Raw genomic sequence first — 22,211 nt, 5'->3', positions numbered from 1 at the left:
GCGCGTGTGTGTGCGCGTGTGTGTGTGTGTGTGTGTGTGTGTGTGTGTGTGTGTGTGTGTGTGTGTGTGTGTGTGTGTGTGTGTGTGTGTGTGTGTGTGTGTGTGTGTGTGCAGGCAGGCAGGCGGGTGTGTGCGCAGGCGGGTGGGTGGGTGGGATGGGGGGGGGGGGGGGTAGCCATTAAACGAAACGGGTATTTCTTACATTGATGCTCCTACATATTATCATGCAAGCACCAGTTAAAGTTACTTTCCATCCCTCATATACTGTATGCACAGTGCACATCCCATAACCCACACACTGCACATCATTTTGGAGCTCATATCTTTGAACGGGTAAGGGCTAGTACTTAATAAAGTTGACCTTTCACTCTGTACTTAGTCTGCTCTTTTTCCTCTCTACACCAAAAGCTCTTTGCCGAAAATAGCCGATCTACAAGATAGATCGGCTATTTTTGGCTAAAGTTCTCAGAATATGGACGCTAGGGTTCAAGTGGTTAATATAAGAAAGTGGGAAAAAAACAAGTTCCTATCACACAAAGATTTGGAGGACACCTGTAGTAACTCTGAGGACCCCCTATGGAGTCCCGGACCCCCTGTTGAAGACCCCTGAGCTAGTGAATCCCAGAAACTCAACTTTAAATCATAAGAGCAAACTATTTCTCATTGGGAGGAAGAGTTTATCCCACACAATGCGTGTGTGTGGGGGGAGCAAGGTGAGTGCATGATGATAATCCTGATGAGTGGTAAACAGGAAGCAAGTCCCAAATGGTAGGAAATAAACACAAAGCAGAGAATGGCACAGAAACGGAAAACAAACCTCTCTCGCACTCACATCCTGTACATCTCTGCATAATAACCCTTTGTTTGTTGCCAGCCAACGTGACACTCATTTGCTATCAGATTTTCCAAATCTGGCTGACATTAAGGATGTGATTTGAATTTGTGACTGAAAGCAGGAACTGTGGGGTTATACATTTTTTATGGATAAATTGTCATTCATGAGCAGTTAACTAACATGCTTCCTTTAATAAAGTGTATATTAATCAAACATATAATTTTCGAAATGTCTGAGTGAGTGAGTGAGAGAGTGTCTGTCTGTCTGTCTGTCTGTCTGTCTGTCTGTCTGAAACAGCGTTTCTCCTCAGTGGCTGGAGCAATTGATCTGAAATCGCATCACCATTAGCATATGAACACACCTGACATAACTGTGAAGCCCGTTTGTCACTTTCACAAATCATATACTGTATATTAGCATTTTCATGGTGTATCTACTATCTATTCTGCATCTAGCATGAGGCACATCTATTCTGCATCTAGCATGAGGCAACATGTTTAACCAGCTCTCTCTGTGTGTGTGTGTGTGTGTGTGTGTGTGTGTGTGTGTGTGTGTGTGTGTGTGTGTGTGTGTGTGTGTGTGTGTGTGTGTGTGTGTGTGTGTGTGTGTGTGTGTGCAGGCAGGCGGGTGTGTGCGCAGGCAGGTGGGCGGGTGGGCGGGCGGGCTGGGGGGGGGGGACACAGTATCTCTGTAGCCATTAAACGAAACGGGTATTTCTTACATTGATGCTCCTACATATTATCATGCAAGCACCAGTTAAAGTTACTTTCCATCCCTCATATACTGTATGCACAGTGCACATCCCATAACCCACACACTGCACATCATTTTGGAGCTCATATCTTTGAACGGGTAAGGGCTAGTTTGAATAAAGCAGGAAAAAATTGTGCGTAATCTTATAACAATGGCATAATAGGTGAGTAAAGTTAGTTAAACTCAATAAATGTGTGTCTAATGCCATCATAAATTATCATAACTCACCAATAAGTGGTTATAAATCTAATATAACAAAAAATGTGTTTATGATGCTATTATCAACAGTTACAGTATACAATAGTGAACTTGTAAACTTAATATAAAGTATTGCAACAAGGGTATTGTTTTTAATTCTTTTTCTTTTTCTTTGAGTCCAATAAACATTCATATATTTTCATTCGGCATATAGCCAAGATAACCAAGTTAGCAACAGATTTACATTCCCCAAATCATTTAACTGGCAGATGAATTTCTTAAATAATTCAATTCCCTTTAATTGTCTCCACCAGCCGAAGGCTGAGGGAGAGTATGTTTTCCCCTCCGTCCGTGTGTCCGTCCGTGCGTCCGTCCGTGCGTCCGTCCGTGCGTCCGTGCGTCCTCGCAGTTTGTGAGCGCCAAATCTCAGTCGCCGTTGGCCCGGTCGCTGCCAAAGTGAGCACACACATTCCCTGGATGCCAATCTAGAACCTCTGCCCTAAATTTTTCAAATGGGCCTTTTCTAGCGCCAACTAGTGGCCGATGTTTGCTAAACACATTTCTGTGCACTACTCTTACAGATTTTTTCCAAAAATCCTACAAATCGGTAGGCAATATCTCGACAGTCATGTGATCGACACGGATCTGTCCGATTTTGCATATTCCATCCTGATTGGCTAAGATTGGCTTCCAAAGTTTGTGGGATTGAGCCGTTTTGAACAAAATGCCTCAAATCACAAACGCAATGTGCAATTATCATGAAATCGCGCATACACGTTCCCACTAGGCCGAGGAAGAAATGCCACTTAATTTTTTTTTAATCAGCCTCATGGTGGCGCTATAACAGCCCGATTTGTGGTTTTGCCTATAACTCCACCGATCAGTTTCAAACTTTGTAAGCGCACTCCCTAGAGGCTAAGGATAAACCTTTGCCCTGCATTTTTCACATCAGCCTTTTATAGCGCCACCTTTGGGCCGACTTATGTAAAACACATTTTTGGATATTACTCCTTGAGATTTTATCCAAAAATCATGCAAATCGGTACACAGTATCTCTATAGTCACGTGATCAAGTCCGATCCATCTGATATTTCACATTCCATTCTGATTGGCTAATATTAGCTTCCAAAGTTTGCAGGATTGCTCCGTTTTTGAACAAAATGCCTCAAATCATCAACGCAGCTTGCGATTACCGTGACATTGCCACACATATTCCCACTAGGTCAAGGAACAAATGCTACCTTTTTAACATTGTCCTGTTATAGCGCCACCAGCAGGTAGACTTTAGCAAAACACATTTTTGGAACACAATGCTTGAAATCATGCATGCAGCGTCCGATTGCCATGAAAGATCTAAGGTGAAGAACATATGCCACCCTTTTTACATTGGCCTATTATACAGTAGCACCACCAGGACGCACGGCCTGGTGGAGACCTGTGCTCGTTATACATGTTAACGACAGACATAATGAACCACTTGAACCCTATATACTGTACTTTGTTGAGCAGGGTTGTATAGGGGCCCCTGACCTTTTCCCTATAAAACAAATCTCTTTCTAAAAAAGAACAGATCTACAAGCTCACAACAGGTAGAATAGTGACGCACACTCGCACAGTGAGATTGAAAATCTTCTAATTTCACTGAATGTTGACCTACTGTATGTATAACATGCCCACAATATAGGGACGCTAGGGTTCATATGATAGTGTAAGACTGTGTATGTGCGGTGGCTGCTGCTTTGGCAAATTGGACGACTCAGGTCATGGATAAATAATGAGACACTTCTTTTCTCCATACTGAGAACCACTGCTTTCAGCCCAGTAACAACAAGATCGGTTGAAGAGCCATATTATCATGTGTGCGGAAAGACTTCGCTTCACCAGTGGGATGACGGGTGCTGCCAGCGCGTTTTGGCCGTGTTTTAGCGCTACTTCAGCTGCCTTAGGACAATATTTTGCTGCTGTTACTGGCAATACTCAAGTCTTTTTCTCATTTTTGGCCAGGATTTTGGTGCTCCCTGAGCTTGGTGCCCGGGGATTCAGCCCCTAAAGCTTGTGCATTAAGCACGGGCATGGGCTGTCAGACATGGGCTGTCAGTCACATACATAGGCCTACAGTATGACTCTTCAAATTCATTCACAATGAAAATCTTATGTAGTGGATTTAATTGTTGATTGTTTGGGCCGATTCCTTTTCAATCTTTACCATGCACCTTTACTCCACTCTGACGCAACCTGCTGGTGCGCAGCTCAATGTTTTCCCCCATTATTTTGCACTAATCTGAACCTACTGTATTGTCAGCCGAATCCTCACACGTTACACAGCACTCCATGACCTTTTCTCCTGATCAGCACTGATCACGGGACTTGTTAGATGGATAAACTCACATAACGATAAACAGACCGGGACCCAATTGGACCCAATATAGAAGATGATTATAAAAGTTGGACCCAAACTTGTACGGATCTCGGGTGAGTTTGACTATTTCCTCCCCTGTGGAATAACATAGTTGATATATGTATGCATTATTCGTGTTTACCCACCAACATCCTATCTGATGGATCAGACAGATACATACCGCAGGATTATATAAATAAATGCATTCCAACACTGTGTTGGTATTCTGGAAAACATTTTTGTTGCCTTTGGCTATTTTTCTGAGCATCCATTTTGGCCTGCACAGAGCTGTCGTTCTTTCTATCCCTGGGAAGCGTGCTGGGCCATGACTGGCTACCTGCAGGCGTGAGCCAGCAGAGCCACAATGCCAGTGCCCTGTCATGCTGTGTGCCCGGCTAAAGTTCAGCCCCAAAACTAACCCCCGCAGAGAACAGTAGACACTGGGCTGATGAGCTATTCCCCAAAGATTCGACCTCCGACCGACTATGGTGCAGTCGGAGGTCTTTGGGGGATTGGCTGGCGGGGTGTGTAGGGGAGATGAGAGGTTTTCAGATGGTGTTTTGCCAAAGTGGGTGTTTCTGTCAGAAGCTGTGTTTGTTAGATTCATTACAATGTCAAGCAACTTTGATAAAGTATACCGTTGTTGTCGGGTGGAAAACTCGTATCTCCAAGTTTCAAATGTGTACGTTCTTTCGCAAAGTAAAGCCCTGCTTCATCATACAAGGCCGTTGCACAAAAGTAGTGAAAACTGAAGATCTACAAGCACACAACGCCTCGCGGTGCGAGGCGTTGTGTGCTTGTAGATCGGCTGTTTTCACTAGTTTGAATCATTTTTAAATGATAAATGCAAAACGAACGGTTTTGGACATACAAGGTTTTCACCCAACAACTCTTGATACATTAGCTTATGTTGTGGGTGTGTGCAGTGGTGTGTTCTAGAATTCTTTTGAGGGCATTCTATAATTCACCTGGTGGTCTGCGGTCCACCAGGTGTGTTTGTATGTGGCCCATATGTAAAGTCCAAAAAATAATCAGACTTTGTCTTTTTGTATCTTTAGTTTTGGCTCCTCACACATTTCAGCAGCAATAACAAACAGTTATAGGCTATAAAGAAAAAATACACTTGTGGAAAAATCCAATAACTGCTACCTGCAAAAACAAATGCTTCATAGACTGAACCTCTAGACGAATGTTAGTTACCTTGCAACAGTGCGATATGATGCGCAGAATCGCAGATTGAATACTAATGAAGTGAGTCTGGGAGGTGGTACGGTAGGTCGATTGTTAAGTTGATGTGTGTGGATCGCTAAGGAACTACGGTCCGTAGCCATACCTGTGGCCAGCGCCTCCTCCAGTGCATATCAGATACGCTACTTTGAAAGTTTCACAAGGGCATAGGTTTTTAAAAAAAAAAAATCTTCACAGCATACGTATATCACGGTAGAACACACCACTGGATGTGTGCGTGCATTGCTTGTGTTCATGTATGTTTGTGTGAGCCTTATTCTGTGTCATGTTTCACAAGTTAGCTTACAGTTTTGACATAAACTATAATTTTACCATTTACTTAGTATACTGTACTGTACTTTGATTGGTCCCAAGCTGAGATGATTATTCTAAATCAATCATTTATCAAACGAGTTAGAGAGATACATCATGCTGACATAATGACAATGAATTCAGTCATCAAAATTAACCTTGATGCCAGCCACTCAATGATTATATCCTGTCTCTCTGTGTCTGCGGCATGCGTGGGTGCTGATGGCAGTGCTTTTGTCTTCATGTTTACCTTGTGTCTATAGATGTACATACTGTACATCTATGTTATTATGGTGTTTACAAGTACAATTTATAATTAATTTGTCATTTTAGAACGTGTTTGCACGTGGAATCATGATTGCTAATCCCCTATAGGCTATAGGTATATGCATATGCAGGGGGGAAACAAATGTTATTGCATTTGTTTGAATACTATTAATCACTTTCTTTTCAAGAAACCACACTATATTTGTATGCGATTGCTGCAAAACACATTAACAGTGAATGCACTTAAATCTATCTGTAATTGAAAGAAAATAATGCAACATGCAGCTATTTTCTCCATGGCTGACCTAATTTGTAGGACGATCATTATTGAGTGCTTCTCACACATGGAAAAACTGGTACTTTTCAGGATTCAAATTCTAAAATAGCAACATTTTAGCTCAAACAAATTGTTTCGAGCTTGCAGATCTGCTACTTTCGACTTGTTGGCAGTGCTGGCAGACATACATAAACCACTTTAGCCATATTTTATACCATGGCTATTTGAAAATAGACGATCTACAAGCTCACAAGCCGATCTAGAAGCCGATCAACAAGCTCACAAGTGATCACAACACGTTGTGAGCTTGCGTTGTAGATCTGCTGTTTTTTTCAGACATTTTGTCATTTTATTTTTGGTACTTTAAGTACATTTTGATGCCAACACTTTCATACTTTTACATTTTGAATGTTGCTGAACAGTAGGGGTGGGTTTGTAGTGACGGGGGACTATACACACATGTCATGTGTACTACACTCAGAAATGTTTGTGCATAGTATTTATACACACACAGCATGTACAGTGGAGACAGGCAGTGATCTACAGTACAGCCACTAGCATAGCATCTGCAGACCCACCGGCAATAAAAGCCAAAGATGTTTTCCTTAAACGGATTTAACTGAAAGAGGTTGGCATGAACTCCCGGGAGGCCTGCCACAGCAACTTTGCATTTAATTTTTTCTTGTGATTGTTTTATGAGTCATGAAGTTCTTCCTTTCTTTTTTTTTTAACCAGTCATGAAATTATTTTTCAAACGTCAGTGTGTGAGATGTCTAAGTAGTACAACAACAAGGGAAATGTGGACGGAGAATGCAGTAGAAAAATGAAATGCTTCAACAGAGTTAATGGGAGCAAAGAAAAGTTGTATAAGCTGACATAACCAAACCTTGACTGATGACTCATTGACACACCATTGTCTGCTTTTCAATGCATTCATCACTTTTCTTTTGCCGGCGAGGTCACACCATGCTCTTGGCTTGTTGTCTACATTAATTGCTTGATATGGCTCGGCTTCGGTGCACCTCGCCAGTCACAGAATGAATTTGCGGACCGCTGGTTTAGGACCACAGGCAGTTTTGAGAGTTGCTTTCATTGTGGCAGGTGTTCAAATTGAGAGTGCGAGTGTGGAAAGTTTTCAGTCACAGATGAGGGACATGCATTCACAGAATTTCCTGTTCGCACTAATTTGACATGGAGACTGCTTGTAAATCAAAGTGATAGCCTCAGGTCAGAACCAAAGTGGGAGAATCTCTGTAGCAAAACTAGGGTGCTTTTTGGTACGTTTGCTGTGTCTTTGCTTGTCTATATGAGGGTTTATTTATCATGAATAATAAAATATAATATATATAAAATTGATAATAAAATGAACTAACCATGTTTAATGCATAATGGTATGAACTATCTGCAATAGCACCATTTGTGTTGCACATTAAGCTAGGTCCTGTTTCACTACTGGTTCACTATTACAACCAGAACATTATTTGGATATCGTCACTGCTGGCCAAAACCTCTTAACTCAATTTTTTGAGCGTTGGTCATCTGAGTGTTGGTTAAAATAATATTGAACCAATGGAAAGTAGTAAAAAGTGTTTGGGACAAAACCTCTTAACTCCACACTTTCTGCCAAACCAGCTTACTCCACCCGATTGACCTTCTGTTTTTTTCATAAATATGTGCTATTGAACACCCTTTACGTCTGTGTTCTGGTAAAAATAATATTGAACCTTTGAAAAGTAGTAAAAAGCCCTTCGGCCTCCTAACTCCAATTGAGCTCATTTTCCCGAAAATGAACATTTTGGAGTTAGAAGGTTTCGGCCCGACAGCAGAGATACACTCTTTCAATACAACATTTTATGGTTTCCAAAGACCATACGTTTAGTTTTGTTCAAATTTAATGACAATTTGTTATTGCCAAACCAAAGTTTTAATTCACTAATTTCTGTAGTGATGACCTCCCCAGGACAAAACACATTAGTATCATCTGCAAATAAAACTAATTTCAACTTATTTTGGTACACTACATATCTCATCATGCTACTGAAGACTGCTGGTGGGGGACATCTTGGGAAATGAGTAGTTTTGCCTGCTGTATCCTGTGTGTCACCTCAGAGATAAATAACCCTGGAGTCCTCTGTGCACTGTGCAGCATCAGATCACAATATGGCCAACTCACCGGGAGTGCCCTGAACAACTCGGGGGAAGCAGGAGAGAGTGACTGATTGACTGGCTGAAAGGCTGGCAGAGTGTGATTGAGAAAGACAAAGGGGTGAAAGGCAATGTTGAGAAGGAAAGAAGCTCAAAGTGGTTTAACCCCCCCAAAAAAGAGGGAGAGAGAGAGAGAGAGAGAGAGAGAGAGAGAGAGAGATGGAGACTAGATTTGTGGAAAGAGCAGAAAGCAATAGTACATTAGAGGATGGGGTGACTTTGAAAAATGAGAAAGAGAGCGGGATGGTAGTGCGAGAGTTTCACACAAAAAAAATACTGAGGGGAGATTGAAACTACTTTCTTGAGTGCTCTTGGAGAGAGATTGGACAGAACCCATGGAGAAGAAAAAAAAGAATAGCAAAAGATAGTACATATTCTTTTTTCTCTCCCTCTCTGTTCCCAGAGCCATTTACTGCCATTTAATTCCCCCAGATGAAGTCTCCTTTTTTAACATTTCACAGGTGCACACCATATTCCTGGAGTTGGTTCCTAAAAAGATATCCCTTTAAAAGCCTACAGCGAGTCATTAAAAAGCAAAAAGAGAAAAGTGCATCATTAAAAAGTAAACTAAACAAAACAAAAAATATCCTTTTACTTTTTAATGACTCAAATGAATATGTACCTATACAAAAAAAAAAAACTCAAACTGTTTAAGCCATGTTGCCAATAGCACATACTGTATAACAGAAAATACAGAAAAGGGAAAGCAAAGTGACATCACGTTTGTTTGTTTATCAGAAGTGTGAGGCAACTTTCATCGGGTTTATTTTTCCATGAAACAGAGTGCAGGCATCAGTTAAGACAGGTTTTCAAAGTGGAGGCCAGCAGGGGCCATCAAAAAAAAAAGAATGATAAAATCATATATTGTTAGTATCGCTATTTTGGGCAGGTCATTATTGATTAAAAATGTAAACTAGCGGAAATAAGCACATCTACTGTATGTTGCAGCACAATGCGTTGTGAGCTTGTCGATCAGCTATTTTAGGTATTTAGGTTATTTGGGGGTCCTTGGCATAAGATGCACCCAAAAGACAGTTAACCTCATACTACAGTATATCCCCTCAGAGAATACCAGCCTGGTTCCACCTGATTTCTCTGTAATCAGTCTATTGAACAGCGAACAGCCCCAAATTAGGGGTGGGCGATATGGTGATAATTATCGTGGAGACGATACAATGTCTCCACGACATGCCTTTTCAGAGATATCGTATGTATCGTGATACAATTGAGGGAGCCTTGTAAAAAACCTGTTGAATTGTTAATACAGAGGGTGCGTTCAGAAATGCGCACTCAACGCACTGGTGTGCCATGTTGTCGTTCGTTTATTCGGTGCACTTGGTGCGTTGTCGTTCGGAAATCCAGTGCGCGGCGCACTGGTGTGTTGAGTGCACGCACTCACCAACCCTACTCAGAAGATGGGGTTTGACGGTGTGGTGCGGCAGTTCGGTGTTCTGATTGGTTGGTTTTCATGGCCGTGTCTCGAATGCTTCTCAGCTGTGAACAATGGAGGAAATGACCGCAAAATGCAGCATTTGCAGCTTAATTGGTCGTTTTGGCTAGATAGTTTCACACGCATTAACGTGTAAACTAACAGCAGGTATGCCAATGCTATGAATTACATCTCCTTTCAATATCAACGTTACGTTAGCATACTAAGCAACTGCTGCTTTTCAGAAAGTCAGAGTTCAGAGTGAAAAAGCACACAGCTGCCTGTTGGTCGTTCGTAAATAAGCCACACTGAACGCACTCTACAACGCCACGCCCACTGCACTCACTACACTGAGCACACACCCGGTGCGGGTTTCCGAACGCACCCAGAGATTCATTGCAGAATTCAATTTAAACCTGAAACCTAAATCATAATTTAAAATGTCTCCACTTAACTCTGACAGTATACAAATGAAACCAAATGGACCCTTACGGGTCCATTTGGTTTCATTTGTATACTATCAGAGTTACATACCGGTACTTGTAAAGTTCAATTTAGACCTCCCAAAAGGAACCCAGAGAGTCTAGTTTTTGTGACGTGACGTGAAAAAGAATTGTGATAAACTTGTGTATCGTGATACAGCTTGGGAAAATATCGTGATATGTATTTTTCCATATCGCCCACCCCTACCCCAAATGCCCCGACAGCGGCGACATGAGACTGATGTGTGCTATTCAATAGATAACAGTCTAGTCAAACAAATGCTCTACATCATATCCACTACTCAAAAATAAACCTTCATTTGTCACGACATCTAAACAATTAGAATTACTCTACTTAATAACCGGGCCCAGTTTCTTAAAAAGACGCCATACTTCATCGGGAGCGTAGCAGTAATCAACAACCTCTCATGCCATTGATTAATTGTAGGTGGTAGTGGTTGAAGCTAGGATTGAGTGATCTTTTTTATGCTATCAGCTGAATATGCAAAATATACACCACTTGCTTGTTTGCCAACCCCTCCGGAACCACTCTAATATTATACACTCTTGGGTCTAACAGCTAAGATAGCCAATAATTCAATTCAATTCCAATACGTTTTCAATGTTGGACAACCCAGGTCCAGGACCTCATATTCAATACTTACCAATCAATGGTGGACTAAACAAATAAAAAAAACTGCAAAGTGACAACCTTCATACCAGTAAGACTCCCTAATCGGGAGATAAGCGACCGTCAGGTCGCATACACAAACTTTAGAAGGCAATGGTAGCCAATCAGGAGGGAATATGGGAAATGGGACAGATCCATGTTGATGACATGACTTTAGAGATACCGTGTACCGCTTTGCCTGATTTTAGGGCAACATCTATAGGAGCAGTGTCCAAAAATGTTTTTTGGAAGAATCGCCCTCATGGTGGCGCTAGAAGAGGGCCATGTGAGAAATCTTCATATAAACAATGTAGCAAAACACAACATGAAAAATAAGACACGGTAGAGGGGAGACACATGGAACTTTTATTATCGCACTATCACAGTTGAAGGCAGAGAAGGCAGCAAGCCAAATCACTTCATTATTTTGCACTGAAAAGTCTTCTCATGTGTGCTGCCAGGCACACGAAAAAAGTGAGAGACACCCAACTTTTCCCTTTGTTGTCTTATGAAACTGCTGGAAATGCATTGTTTGGAAAATAAGACGAAGATTAGATGGGATATAGATTAACTAGCCTCTCCGAGCAAACCAGACAGAGGGACTGCTCCTCCTTTGTCTCCTCCACTAGTACACTAGCCCTTCAGCAGTAAATCCAGATTATGGAAATGCTGCGGCTAGATGGAGCCTAATGTGTTCTCAGAAAGCCAATCTAGATGCTTCCTCCACGAGCGCTTTGTTCGCTCCGTCCTCACGTTGCTGTGGAGGTTCTTGTTGCTGCTGTTGTTGTTATTGTGGTGACTGGTGTTGTGTACAGTACATTCTGGCACTTACTGTGCAGCCCCAGAGTGCCTGCTGAGTCCCTCATTATTCTGTCCACTGATAGCCCTGGACCGCTGCCACAGGGCCAATTGTCCAGCCCAGCAGGGAGAGCCAAACCAGTTTGTGTTGTAACAATTCATGTGTCCCCATGTAGTAGAGGGAGTAGTAGTCGTAGTAATAATAATGATAATGCTTTTGTTTAAAATAGCCTTACAAGTCACCCAAGGACACTTTACAGTTATAAGTAAAATATGATTGATGTGTATTACCTGCTTATTGTAAGTCGCTTTGGATTAAAAGCATCTTCTAAAGGCCTAAACTAAACTGTAAACTGATTGCGACCGTAGGTAGGTCACAGCTTGTCCGTATACGTCCGGACGGGTACCGCCTGACACTGTGGTTCCGCTGACACATCACTGTGACATGTGATGTCACCTGTGATGTCACAGTGATGTGTAAGGGGAACCACAGTGTCAGGTGTGGTCTATGGGTTTGCCGCTCTGACATCATGCTTTGACATCACTGTGATGTCATGGAAACCACTCTAACAGAATCCCTTTTATGCCCATGCATGGAGATCCCTGATGTCATCAATATTAAGCTCATATCTAACAGGACTTCATATGGGAATGCCCATATATGGGGGAAGACAGCCCCCCTATCTGTGAGGCTGGTTTAGACAGGGATCTCCATGTATGGGCATAAAAGGGATTGTATGTATGATGTCAGATGTGATAGACGTCATAGGATTTTCACATGACTGAGTAAGCATGTTTGGGGTCTCACAGCATCTCCATATGCAGTACATGGATCTCCATATATGGGTACCTAGGGGTCTCCATATATGGGTAACCTCGCCCTTTAAGGCGACGTTGCTTGTCGCCCTGATGCATCTTACTAGTATAGTCTATAATCGTGTCATGTAAAGATCCTCTCCTTAATGTGTCTGTCATTGATTATGATGCTCTTCTGTCATCTGTCTGCATTCTCAATCAATTTTTTTTTTAATATTGCCCACTTTTTACTTACAGTAGTGAATGTGTGAGTCTTGTGAAAATCATCAATTATCATTAAACACATCTCATAGTCTAGACACCTTCATCCAAACGCCTCAGATCCGTAATTTATCAGCGTTGCCTCATGTGTGATCAAGCACAAAATAGGTTTATCACAAGTAATAGCCGATGTAATACCAGCACGGAGAGAGCATAATTTTAGAAACTGCCTCAGGTGTCTTTTTTTCCCCTTTTCTCACCAAAGCCCTATCAAACCCGATTTCTACATCAGATAACCCAGACAAGATTGATTTCCATCTTTTTGAAAAACATCTGCATTCTGCTACTCGTCCAAATAAAGAGCAGAGACTACACAACACAATCTGGATTTTAATTTCTTTATTTATTCATGCTGCTTCCAAAGTTACACCGTCTCCATAGCCTGAGTCGTCTCCATAGACTGTTGAATTTGAAGAATGCTTCGTGGAGGCTATATTTGAAACAACTATTTGAAACAACACATTGAGGTCAGGAACAACAAGGTATCTTTGTTTTTCTTTTACTCGTGTATTATCTCAACATACTATAGGACATTTTAGGACCGTATACTAAAAGAGTGCAAAGTATTGATTTGTTTAGTTTTGGAATTTGTGGAATTTGTTTATAAGAGTACTGTATGGTGTCCTAATGGTTAAAGAGCTGATTATGTAACCAAACTGTAAAACAAAGCGCTATTTAGTAAGGCATTGAGCACATCCTTATGTGCTTCACAGATCATGTTCTTCCCTTGGCAGCCTCACCACTCACTGGAGAAATATTAAGAAAGGAATAACTTAATGTACTTACACTATAAAGTGCCAAGAGATGCCTTAAAGTGGGCATAAGTTATATTTGTCGTGTTAAAATAATTGTTAATTGTTAACTAGTTCTATTTTCCGATAGCAATCATTGCTGAACAACATGGGTGTTTGTTCAGCAACGCTGTCTTTCCAGCTTTTCAGTAAACTCAAACAGGATACAGGATAAACAAGAGCTGTAGGAAGTCATGATCAAAACAATGAGCAGACAAAATTGGAACTAGAAAAAAGCTTTTGGCCCCAATTCCTACTTGCACCCCCCGACCCGCAATCAGTAAACAACGTAGCATGTACTGTTTGTGAAGAAAGGTTGGCTGTGAATAATCCACCTCCTGCCGCCCCGCTTTTTGTTGCACACCGGCACCACGGTCAGAAAATAAACAACATCGTCTCGGCTGTGTCATTGCACATATACATTTATGCTACAACAAACACAACCAGATGGCAATTCATTAATGTAGACAAATAGTGCACTTGCACACGCCAGAAAAGCCCAAATGTCTGAGACAAATTATGTGAAAGCAAGTCGGACATTACAATTTACAATTTAGGCATTTAATCCAGTGCGATTTACAATAAGCAAGGTCAATACATCAACATCAATACATCGCAGGGGCACGGTGGTGCAGTGGTTAGCACTTCGCCTCACAGCTAGAAGGTCCTGGGTTCGATTCCCGCCGGGGGAAGCTGTGGGCGCTGGGGGCGTGTTCCTCCACCCGCGTCATCAGCGCCCACACCCTAGGTGGGGTTGGTGATAGGGCCTTTCTGTGGTGAGTTTGCATGTTCTCCCCGTGTCTCCTTGGGCATAGGCCCTCACACAAAAACATGCAGTAATCCTGGTTTCTATACTACCTCCCCCTAGCCAGCCGGGTGCTCCCCAATGTCCCCTGGCGCGGCAGGGGGAGAGCGGAAACCAGGACTACAGGTTAGGTAGTCACCGGGTGAGAAAAATGGGTTGCAAAAACCGTGGGATAAAAAACATAAAAAAAAAAAAAACATCAATACATCAAATGCATTGAAATAGTAATTGATGAACATAAACTGCACCAATGTGTACAATTCCAGAGCAATAGAAGAGCTGCGTCAATGAGAAGTCAGAAAGGTTTTGTGGGCCAGATGGAGTGAATGAAGATGGCACAGCTGTGTGCAATGTGCAACGCTGCAGTGTTGTTGATAGGCAGGAGTGGGCAGGGTGTGGTGGCCAATCACTGCTGTGGCCAAACACGTAATATTAATATTAACTGTGTGCTGGGAGAAGTGGCACGAACAAACCTGGTATCCCAACCGTAAAATGCAAAAATGCATTTTCTGTTTACTGAGATGATTACTATTAACACATGGGAAGCCAAGGTTTCTAACATTTCTAGCTGTTGCTGCTGCCGCCGTTCACTCACGCTTTATTTTGAAGAGCCTCGGAAGCTTCGTGCGTGTGCACGTGAGTGTCCACTGACGATTGAGGAAGAAAATCCATTTGTTTACAAACGCTCGCGAAACTAAAATCCAAACCGGGGCCGACCATCGCGGTAAAGTGTCGCTGTGAAAACAATCAGATCTCTGCTTCCCTGGCGTTCTTTGCACCTCATTCATAGATAAAGCCCTTTTTATGTTTCAGCCTAGAATGGAAATCAATGCAGCCTAGTCGCGCCATTTTCTCTCTCTGCGAGCCACGGTGTGACGTATGGACTAGGGTCTTTCACAGGGAACACAACAAGCGTGCAGCACGCTGCACAGTTAACTCGTTGAGGAACGAGATAACTCCTTTTGGCAGAGCGACCTCTAGTGGCCGTATCTCGTTACTGAGTTTGGCGTACAAATTGTTAAAATAAACCTTTAACTATGAAAAAAGTTTTTCTCAAAGAAAAACATATCACTTAGACTTTAAAGAAAGTATCTGAATTTGATTGCCATTATTACTTATGAGTAAAGGCTGGTCCCAGTATTCATATGTCAGTATCCGGTATGGAGTAAGCTCATCGCCTTCCGCAACAGACACGGAAACAATATTTCCTCAGACATCTCCCATTGTGCGCTTCTCTAAACACTATACGACGCTCCAAGGTGCGTATACCCACCTACAAGGCCCACATCCCCGGGCTTTTGTGTCAGCGCAGTGACCCACTTGCAAGGATAACATCTGGAAGAGGTGGTGGCTCGGAAAAGAGGAGCAGGAGGAGAGAAAGAGAGCGAGAGAGAGCGAGAGAGAGGTCACAGGGAAGTGCCGTTGATGTCTTACAAAAACACCCGGCGGGGGGTAACCTCTGGATCAGCAGATAGCGTGTAGTAGGTGCTAAGCAGGGACGGTGTCTGGCCGCGTGTGACTCACCCCGTCCAGATGCTACTACGGTGGGGGGAGAGGAGGACGTGAGAGACGGTAGGAGAGGAGGCGAGGGAGCGGAGGCTGAGGGAAGTGGCTGGCCTTCTTCCTAGAGCAGCTGTTGGCGTGTCAGAGGTGAGGCTCGGGGATTAGAGCAAGGCCTCATCTCCCTGTGATTAGAAATAGGGAAACAGATTGAACGCTGCCTCGGCGGGCCCCCGTGGATCTGTCCTGCTGTATTAAAAAGCCACCTCCGGTCTGTCTGTGTGTGTGTGTGTGTGTGTGTGTTTGTGTGTGTGTGTGTCTCTCTCAAATGGCCTACTTATCATTCACAGTGTTAGAACGTGGCATGTCTCAAACACATGCGTGGGCATGCCCACAGGCAAGGCAGAACTCATACTGTATAACAACTGACCTCTTGACTGCAGCACAACGACCTGACGTAGAATTAGACAATTGCAATATCAATATCAATCTGAGAAAAGCTGCTGTATAATGACATACAAAACTTGAAGGTGATTAGCCCTCACTACTGTCACACACACGCGCGTGCACATTGACATACACATACGCACACGCGCACGCGTACACACGCACTCCATGCCAAGTTGTAATGTTGTCACACTTGAGCGCAGGTTCACTGCCCTATTATTACATTAAGCACCAAAGTCTTGTCTCTTGCCAAGTGCAGTGAGCAGGATCAACAATTCACAGAAAGACTGAGTGGGAGGTCTTTAGTCTTCTCTGAGTGTTCAAATGGTTTCAGAGTAGAGCCTCCACAAAGCCAATCACTTCCCCGGCCTGTGTAAGTGGTTAGATCATCATCGTAAACAGCCTGCTCCCAGCAAGCATGTGCTTCAGAATGCTGAGCGCCATAATCTCTCTGTCCCATCGGAGCCCAAATGGCCTGTTGCCATACAGACACTTTCACTGTTCTATTAACTTGGTTTACATGGCCAATATGTTAAACCTGTCATCTACCGTAGCTATAGCCATTCCATTGTTTTGTTTTGTTTTGTTCCTTTGCTCAGTGTCCATTAGGGATACAAGTACATGCTGCTCTCGGAAATTCATGATCGTTTCTGTAAAGCAAGGCATAATTAATGTTCAGCATTGCATTACACTGTTGTATGGAACTTATTCTCTTAAGTTTTTCATTAATGAACTCAGGATGAAGTTTGCGTAAGTTTGACCCCATCGTTTGCTATTTTGTTATTTATTTTTTTACTTAAGTGCGTGCTTTTTTCAAGTTATTCCCTTGCTTTTTATTAAACATATATATTTTTCTTTTAACTTTTTTCATATTTTTTCATAAGTGATGAGACATTTTGCATGGAATGTGTTCATGCGTTCCATAACCTAAGTGGTAAGACGTTCGTATCTATCCTCCCATAGGTGCAGCATCGGGCGCTGATCCGGAGATGGGGGCCGGACAAAAAAGACTGCCTTAAGACAAAACTAAAGACTCAAAGACCAACTAAATCGTCTTTTTTTCTCCAAATTAAAAAAAAGAAAGAAAAAGAAATCCAGTCCATGTGATTTTTTCCCCCACGTTCTCTGCTGCAGTTCTAAGGAGTTCTTTCTTCCCTGCCCCTTTGCCTGTGGTCCCAAAACAGCTTTTTTCGCTTGATGTTTCTCAAAGTCTTGGTACATTTTTCCACTGAGGAGAATCAGAAGACGGGCAAAATGGATGAAGGCAACGCACTTTTCTTAGGAAAACAAAAGAGTTATAATATGAAAATGAAAACGCTTGTTTGGTCTTTTTCGGAGGACGAGATTGGCAGTCGGGTCACATTCTTCAAGGTCTCTATCCTCCCTTGCTCTCTTGGTATTTTTTGAAGGAGTTCGTAACTTTTGTGGATCCCGCTTTCTTTCTTCATGTGGATGTAATCAATACCCTAGAGGACCTATTCTGATATACTGGTGGAATATCAGTCCTCAATGTTTTTCTTGTCCTTGCTCTTATTTTCTTTTTTCTTTTTCTTTTTCTTTTTTTCACTGCTTTTTTGCAGTCCTTTTTTGTGGGTTCCCTGGACTCTTTCCAAATGTGTTTTCGGGGTCTGTTTTTTAAGGGTGGACTACTACTCCCTTCACTGAACTACTTCTCACCTCCTTTTGCCATTTTTTGGTGCCCTGGTGCCTGTTCTTGATGACTGTCAGGGTATTATGGACAGGGTGAACGACAGGTAGAGCCAGCTCCCTCAACATGTCCCTAGAAACTCCAAACTACAGGAGGAATGGACAGTAAATTGGTTTTGAGTGCCCAATAAGCTCCATGGGACCTCCTCTTCTTTCTTTGTCTCTCTGTCTCTGTCTCTCTCACTCTCTGTCTGCCTCTCTCTCTCTCTCACTCTCTCTCTCTCTCTCTCTCTCTCTCTCTCTCTCACACACACACACACACACACACACACACACACACACACACACACACACACACACACACACACACACACACACACACACACACACACACACACACACACACACTGTCTCTCTCTCTCTCTCTCTCTCTCTCTCTGCCTGCTTAGCACTTGCTAACTGCTGCATATTTGAACCAAATCAGCCCTCAATCATCTCTTTTTCTCTCTCCGACTGTCCTCACTCCCCCCCAAAAAAAGAAAAGGAATCTCTTTAGTGAGAAGCGACGAAAGAGAAAATTGTTTTCAGAGCTGGCTCGCCGATCTAGTCATTACTGCTTAGATCCCAGGGATGGATAATGAAGGTATTTGGCTGGGTTTGCTCGGGGCTCTCTCTCCTGGGAACACAATGGTCAGAGATATTGCAAAGCCTAAGACTCTATTACCACCTGTATCCTTAGAAGCTTGTACACATGGACGGCAATCGATAAATGAAACATAATATGAAAGCTAAAGCTATAAGCTAAACTAAACTAATAATGTCTATGAGCTGGTTCCTTAGGATGGCAGCGTGTGTCGGAGGAAAAAAAGGCTTTGTAGCTGACTGTAACTCACAAATCTTAGTCTGGACACTTTGTATGTATGTAAAACAATGTAAAGAGTGTTTATTATCAAGCCTAATGGTATGTTTATGGGGCATAAATTGTATAATGGTGTATAGACCAAGTTTTGTTTTGAGCACATGAATTGATTATAGGACAGTTTTATTTTTTATTTATCTTTTTTTATATATATATATATAATCAGTGATGGTTTAGTGTGTGTGTATTAAGTGGGGGGAAATGAGAATCAATGCTCCTCCTGCCGTGTGCGTAGACCAGTCTTAGATGGTCGGGTGTCTAGACCAGTCTTACAGGGTCACATAACGTAGACAGTCGTAGAGAGGTCAGGTACACACCGTCCAGGGGAGAACTACTGTACCTGTGAATGTACTTTGTATTCAGAGATTTTTATTACGAATAAATAAACACTAACATGCTGCAACCTTTTGTTCACATTCTGTATTCAGAGGCTTTTAATAGGACAAATGTGTTTTTAGAAGGAAAAAAAAAAGATTATGAAATCCAAATTGACGTGTTTTTCTGTGGATATTGTCTGCCAAAGTGCTGGCCTAAATCAGATCGTAATTAGACACACGCACACACACACACACACACACACACACACACACACACACACACACACACACACACACACACACACACACACACACACACGCAATTAGAGTGTGTCCACATAAATACCTACCTCTACCCACAGTGTATTTAGTGACCGCTCACACTTCCTGTGCGCCCGGGTCTGTTTCCTTCAGCAGCAATAAGCGGAGTGTGTGCAGAGGCTCTGTAATGAGTGGCAGGGCTTGATTAAAGAGGGCAATGTCCTGGTCAGTGTAATCTACTGTTGCCCTGCTGGTTGGTTAAGTGCAGTGATTACAGCCTGTCTCGCACGCGCTGAACTAGTGACACACATTATTTCGACTACGGGCGTCGGCAGGTTAGCTACTCACCAGCGTCAGAGTTACTGAGGTTAGGTTTAGGGTTTGGGTTAGGTTTAGGCATAGAGGCATTCACCAGCGTCGGCAGGTTAGCTACTCACCCGCGTCGGCAGGTTAACATTTCAGCACTGGTCCTGCGTCGAAATACTGGGACGTAGAACAAATGTTATGTCGAAATATCGACACGCTACCACGGAGGAGCCCCACGCCTTAAAGCAACTAAGTACAGTACATTTACTTAAGTAATATACTTATGTACAATTTTGAGGTATTTCCCATTTCCAATACTTTACTTCTACGCCACTTCATCTCGGATCCAAATATTGTACTTTTACCCCACTACATTTATTTGAAAACCCTAACCCTAACCCTAACCCAATAATTACTTTGTAGATGTGGATTATTATTAGCCTAAAACAAACATTAACCACTTCAACCCTACATTTTACTTGTAAAAGAGTATTTCTGCATTGCAGTATTGATACCTTTACTTAAGTAACAAATGTGAGTACTTTTCCCACCAATGGCTATACCTCAGCAAAAGGGCAGGGCTTGCTGTAGTTCTGTTAGTCCCGTGTACAGTCTTACCCCGTGAGACCTGAGTCACTTCTTCCACGGTTAGAGACACACTGTACTGTTTATAAACCATGAGTTCACATATAGGTCCCAAAACAGATGATATGTCAACAGGAAAGTGTAGCGTAAAAGCACAACGCTAAACCCTACAGCCTGTTTACTCAAAGTAGGTCACTCTGGATAATTGCAAACGCAAATTGCCATTACCTTTAGGGCAGGGCAAGGCCTGAGGCGAATGGGCTCGTGAAAGTGCATCGCCGTTGCTGGACAAAACACGGAAATGTATCATTACAAACACACAAAAAAAGGTTTTGGGGTTCAAGCATTGAATACATAAATGACCACGTACCTAGACAAAAACACATTAAGTCGAGAAGTAAACACCAAAATTGCACCTATAAGTCGGCAAAATAAATTATGCATTCGTTTGAGTTAATATATGTATTTATAAACCTTTCACAGAGCATAATCATTTATATCTAAAGCCAGGTTCAGATATATGAGAGGTATACAGTGAAATCCTCAGTATTATTCTATCCATTTGTTAAATGAGATATGTGCAAATGTAACCAAACAGAGACTCGCGTCTCCATGGCTACATGCGTAGATTGCGTACACGGTCAGAGTTAGACTAACACGGAGGATTTTACTGTGCGTATGACCCTGGCCTCAGCTGCGGTATTAAAAACGTCTCCCTACCAGCCATCATTACACACAGCAGAGTCTTTCACTGTCACCCAGTCCCTCTGACGCTGTGCAATCAACATCCACCGTAGAGTTTATGAACTACATGTATGCTCACTCAGGGATGGCCATCATTTTCTGGGTAATTTTCTCCCTCGCTGCCAGCGAGTCACACAAACACAGCCATGCGTGCACACGCGCTCACATGTGTGTGCAGGGCTTGATTTGCTGGGGAGGGGGAAGAGGAAAGGGGGGGGGGGGGGGGGGCGGGGGACCCGGGGGAGTCATTTTTATTGCCGGTGGAGGTGTGTTTTATCCCCGCTTCTGTTCAGACTGAATGAAATACATGCATTTCCTTTTGGGAAATGTAGACTGTGTGATAGTGTTTCAAAACATCCCAATCTAACAATGTAATAAAACATGTACACTATGTTAACTATACAACATAGCAGATCTACAAACTCACAATGACCTTTTTACCTTTTTTAACAAATCAAATCCTGCATGTGTGACGCAGAGAGAGAGATTTGTGAGTCGGTACAGTAGGTGAAACCAAAGAGTTTGATAGCCTGGCATGGCCAGACTAATATCACTGCGTAGATTTTAGTGTGGAATCTGGATTTACAAGTGGTGAATTTAAAAAATGAATGCCTCTGGTGATGAACCTGCCCTATATTTGCATACTGGGCTCTGATTGGTGCCACACAATGTTGGGGGAATTATCCTGGGGCGGAACATTTGCCAAAAAATAGCAGATCTACAAGCTCAAGCTTTTTGGCAAAGAGATTTGGTAGCGAGTGAAAAAAAGACAGTATTAAGTACGTTATTTCCAAGTCAGTTTTTACCAATTATAGACGGTTCAAACGACAGCGGATATGCTGCTCGGCAAATAAAAGGTGAATTGATCCCAGTGCATGACGAAGGATAATTTCACGATAAATGCAAATCTCCGCGATACGATTATTGTGAGTGTTTTTTATCATGATAAACGATAATAACG

General features: G+C 42.5%; 1 protein-coding gene across 3 annotated transcripts in view; it reads left to right on the top strand.

The window, feature by feature from the left end:
- Nucleotides 1–22,211, top strand: part of pcdh1b (protocadherin 1b) — a 322,356-nt gene that overhangs the window by 259,772 nt on the left and 40,373 nt on the right. The window contains exon 5 of one of the 3 annotated variants that reach the window (XM_080745679.1): nt 17,435–17,501. The exons of the other annotated variants lie outside the window; for them this stretch is intronic. Coding sequence (XP_080601805.1) covers nt 17,435–17,490 — 56 coding nt within the window. The 3' untranslated portion in view covers nt 17,491–17,501. Of the gene's footprint in view, nt 1–17,434; nt 17,502–22,211 lie in introns of those variants that run through there. 3 annotated transcript variants of the gene reach the window in all.

This window comes from Nannobrachium achirus (genome assembly GCF_963921795.1).
Source record: "Nannobrachium achirus genome assembly, chromosome: 17".
In the NCBI taxonomy this organism is placed as follows: Eukaryota; Metazoa; Chordata; class Actinopteri; order Myctophiformes; family Myctophidae; genus Nannobrachium; species Nannobrachium achirus.
The sequence above is the reverse complement of the archived record's forward strand: the minus strand, read 5'-3'. Positions and strand labels throughout refer to the sequence as shown.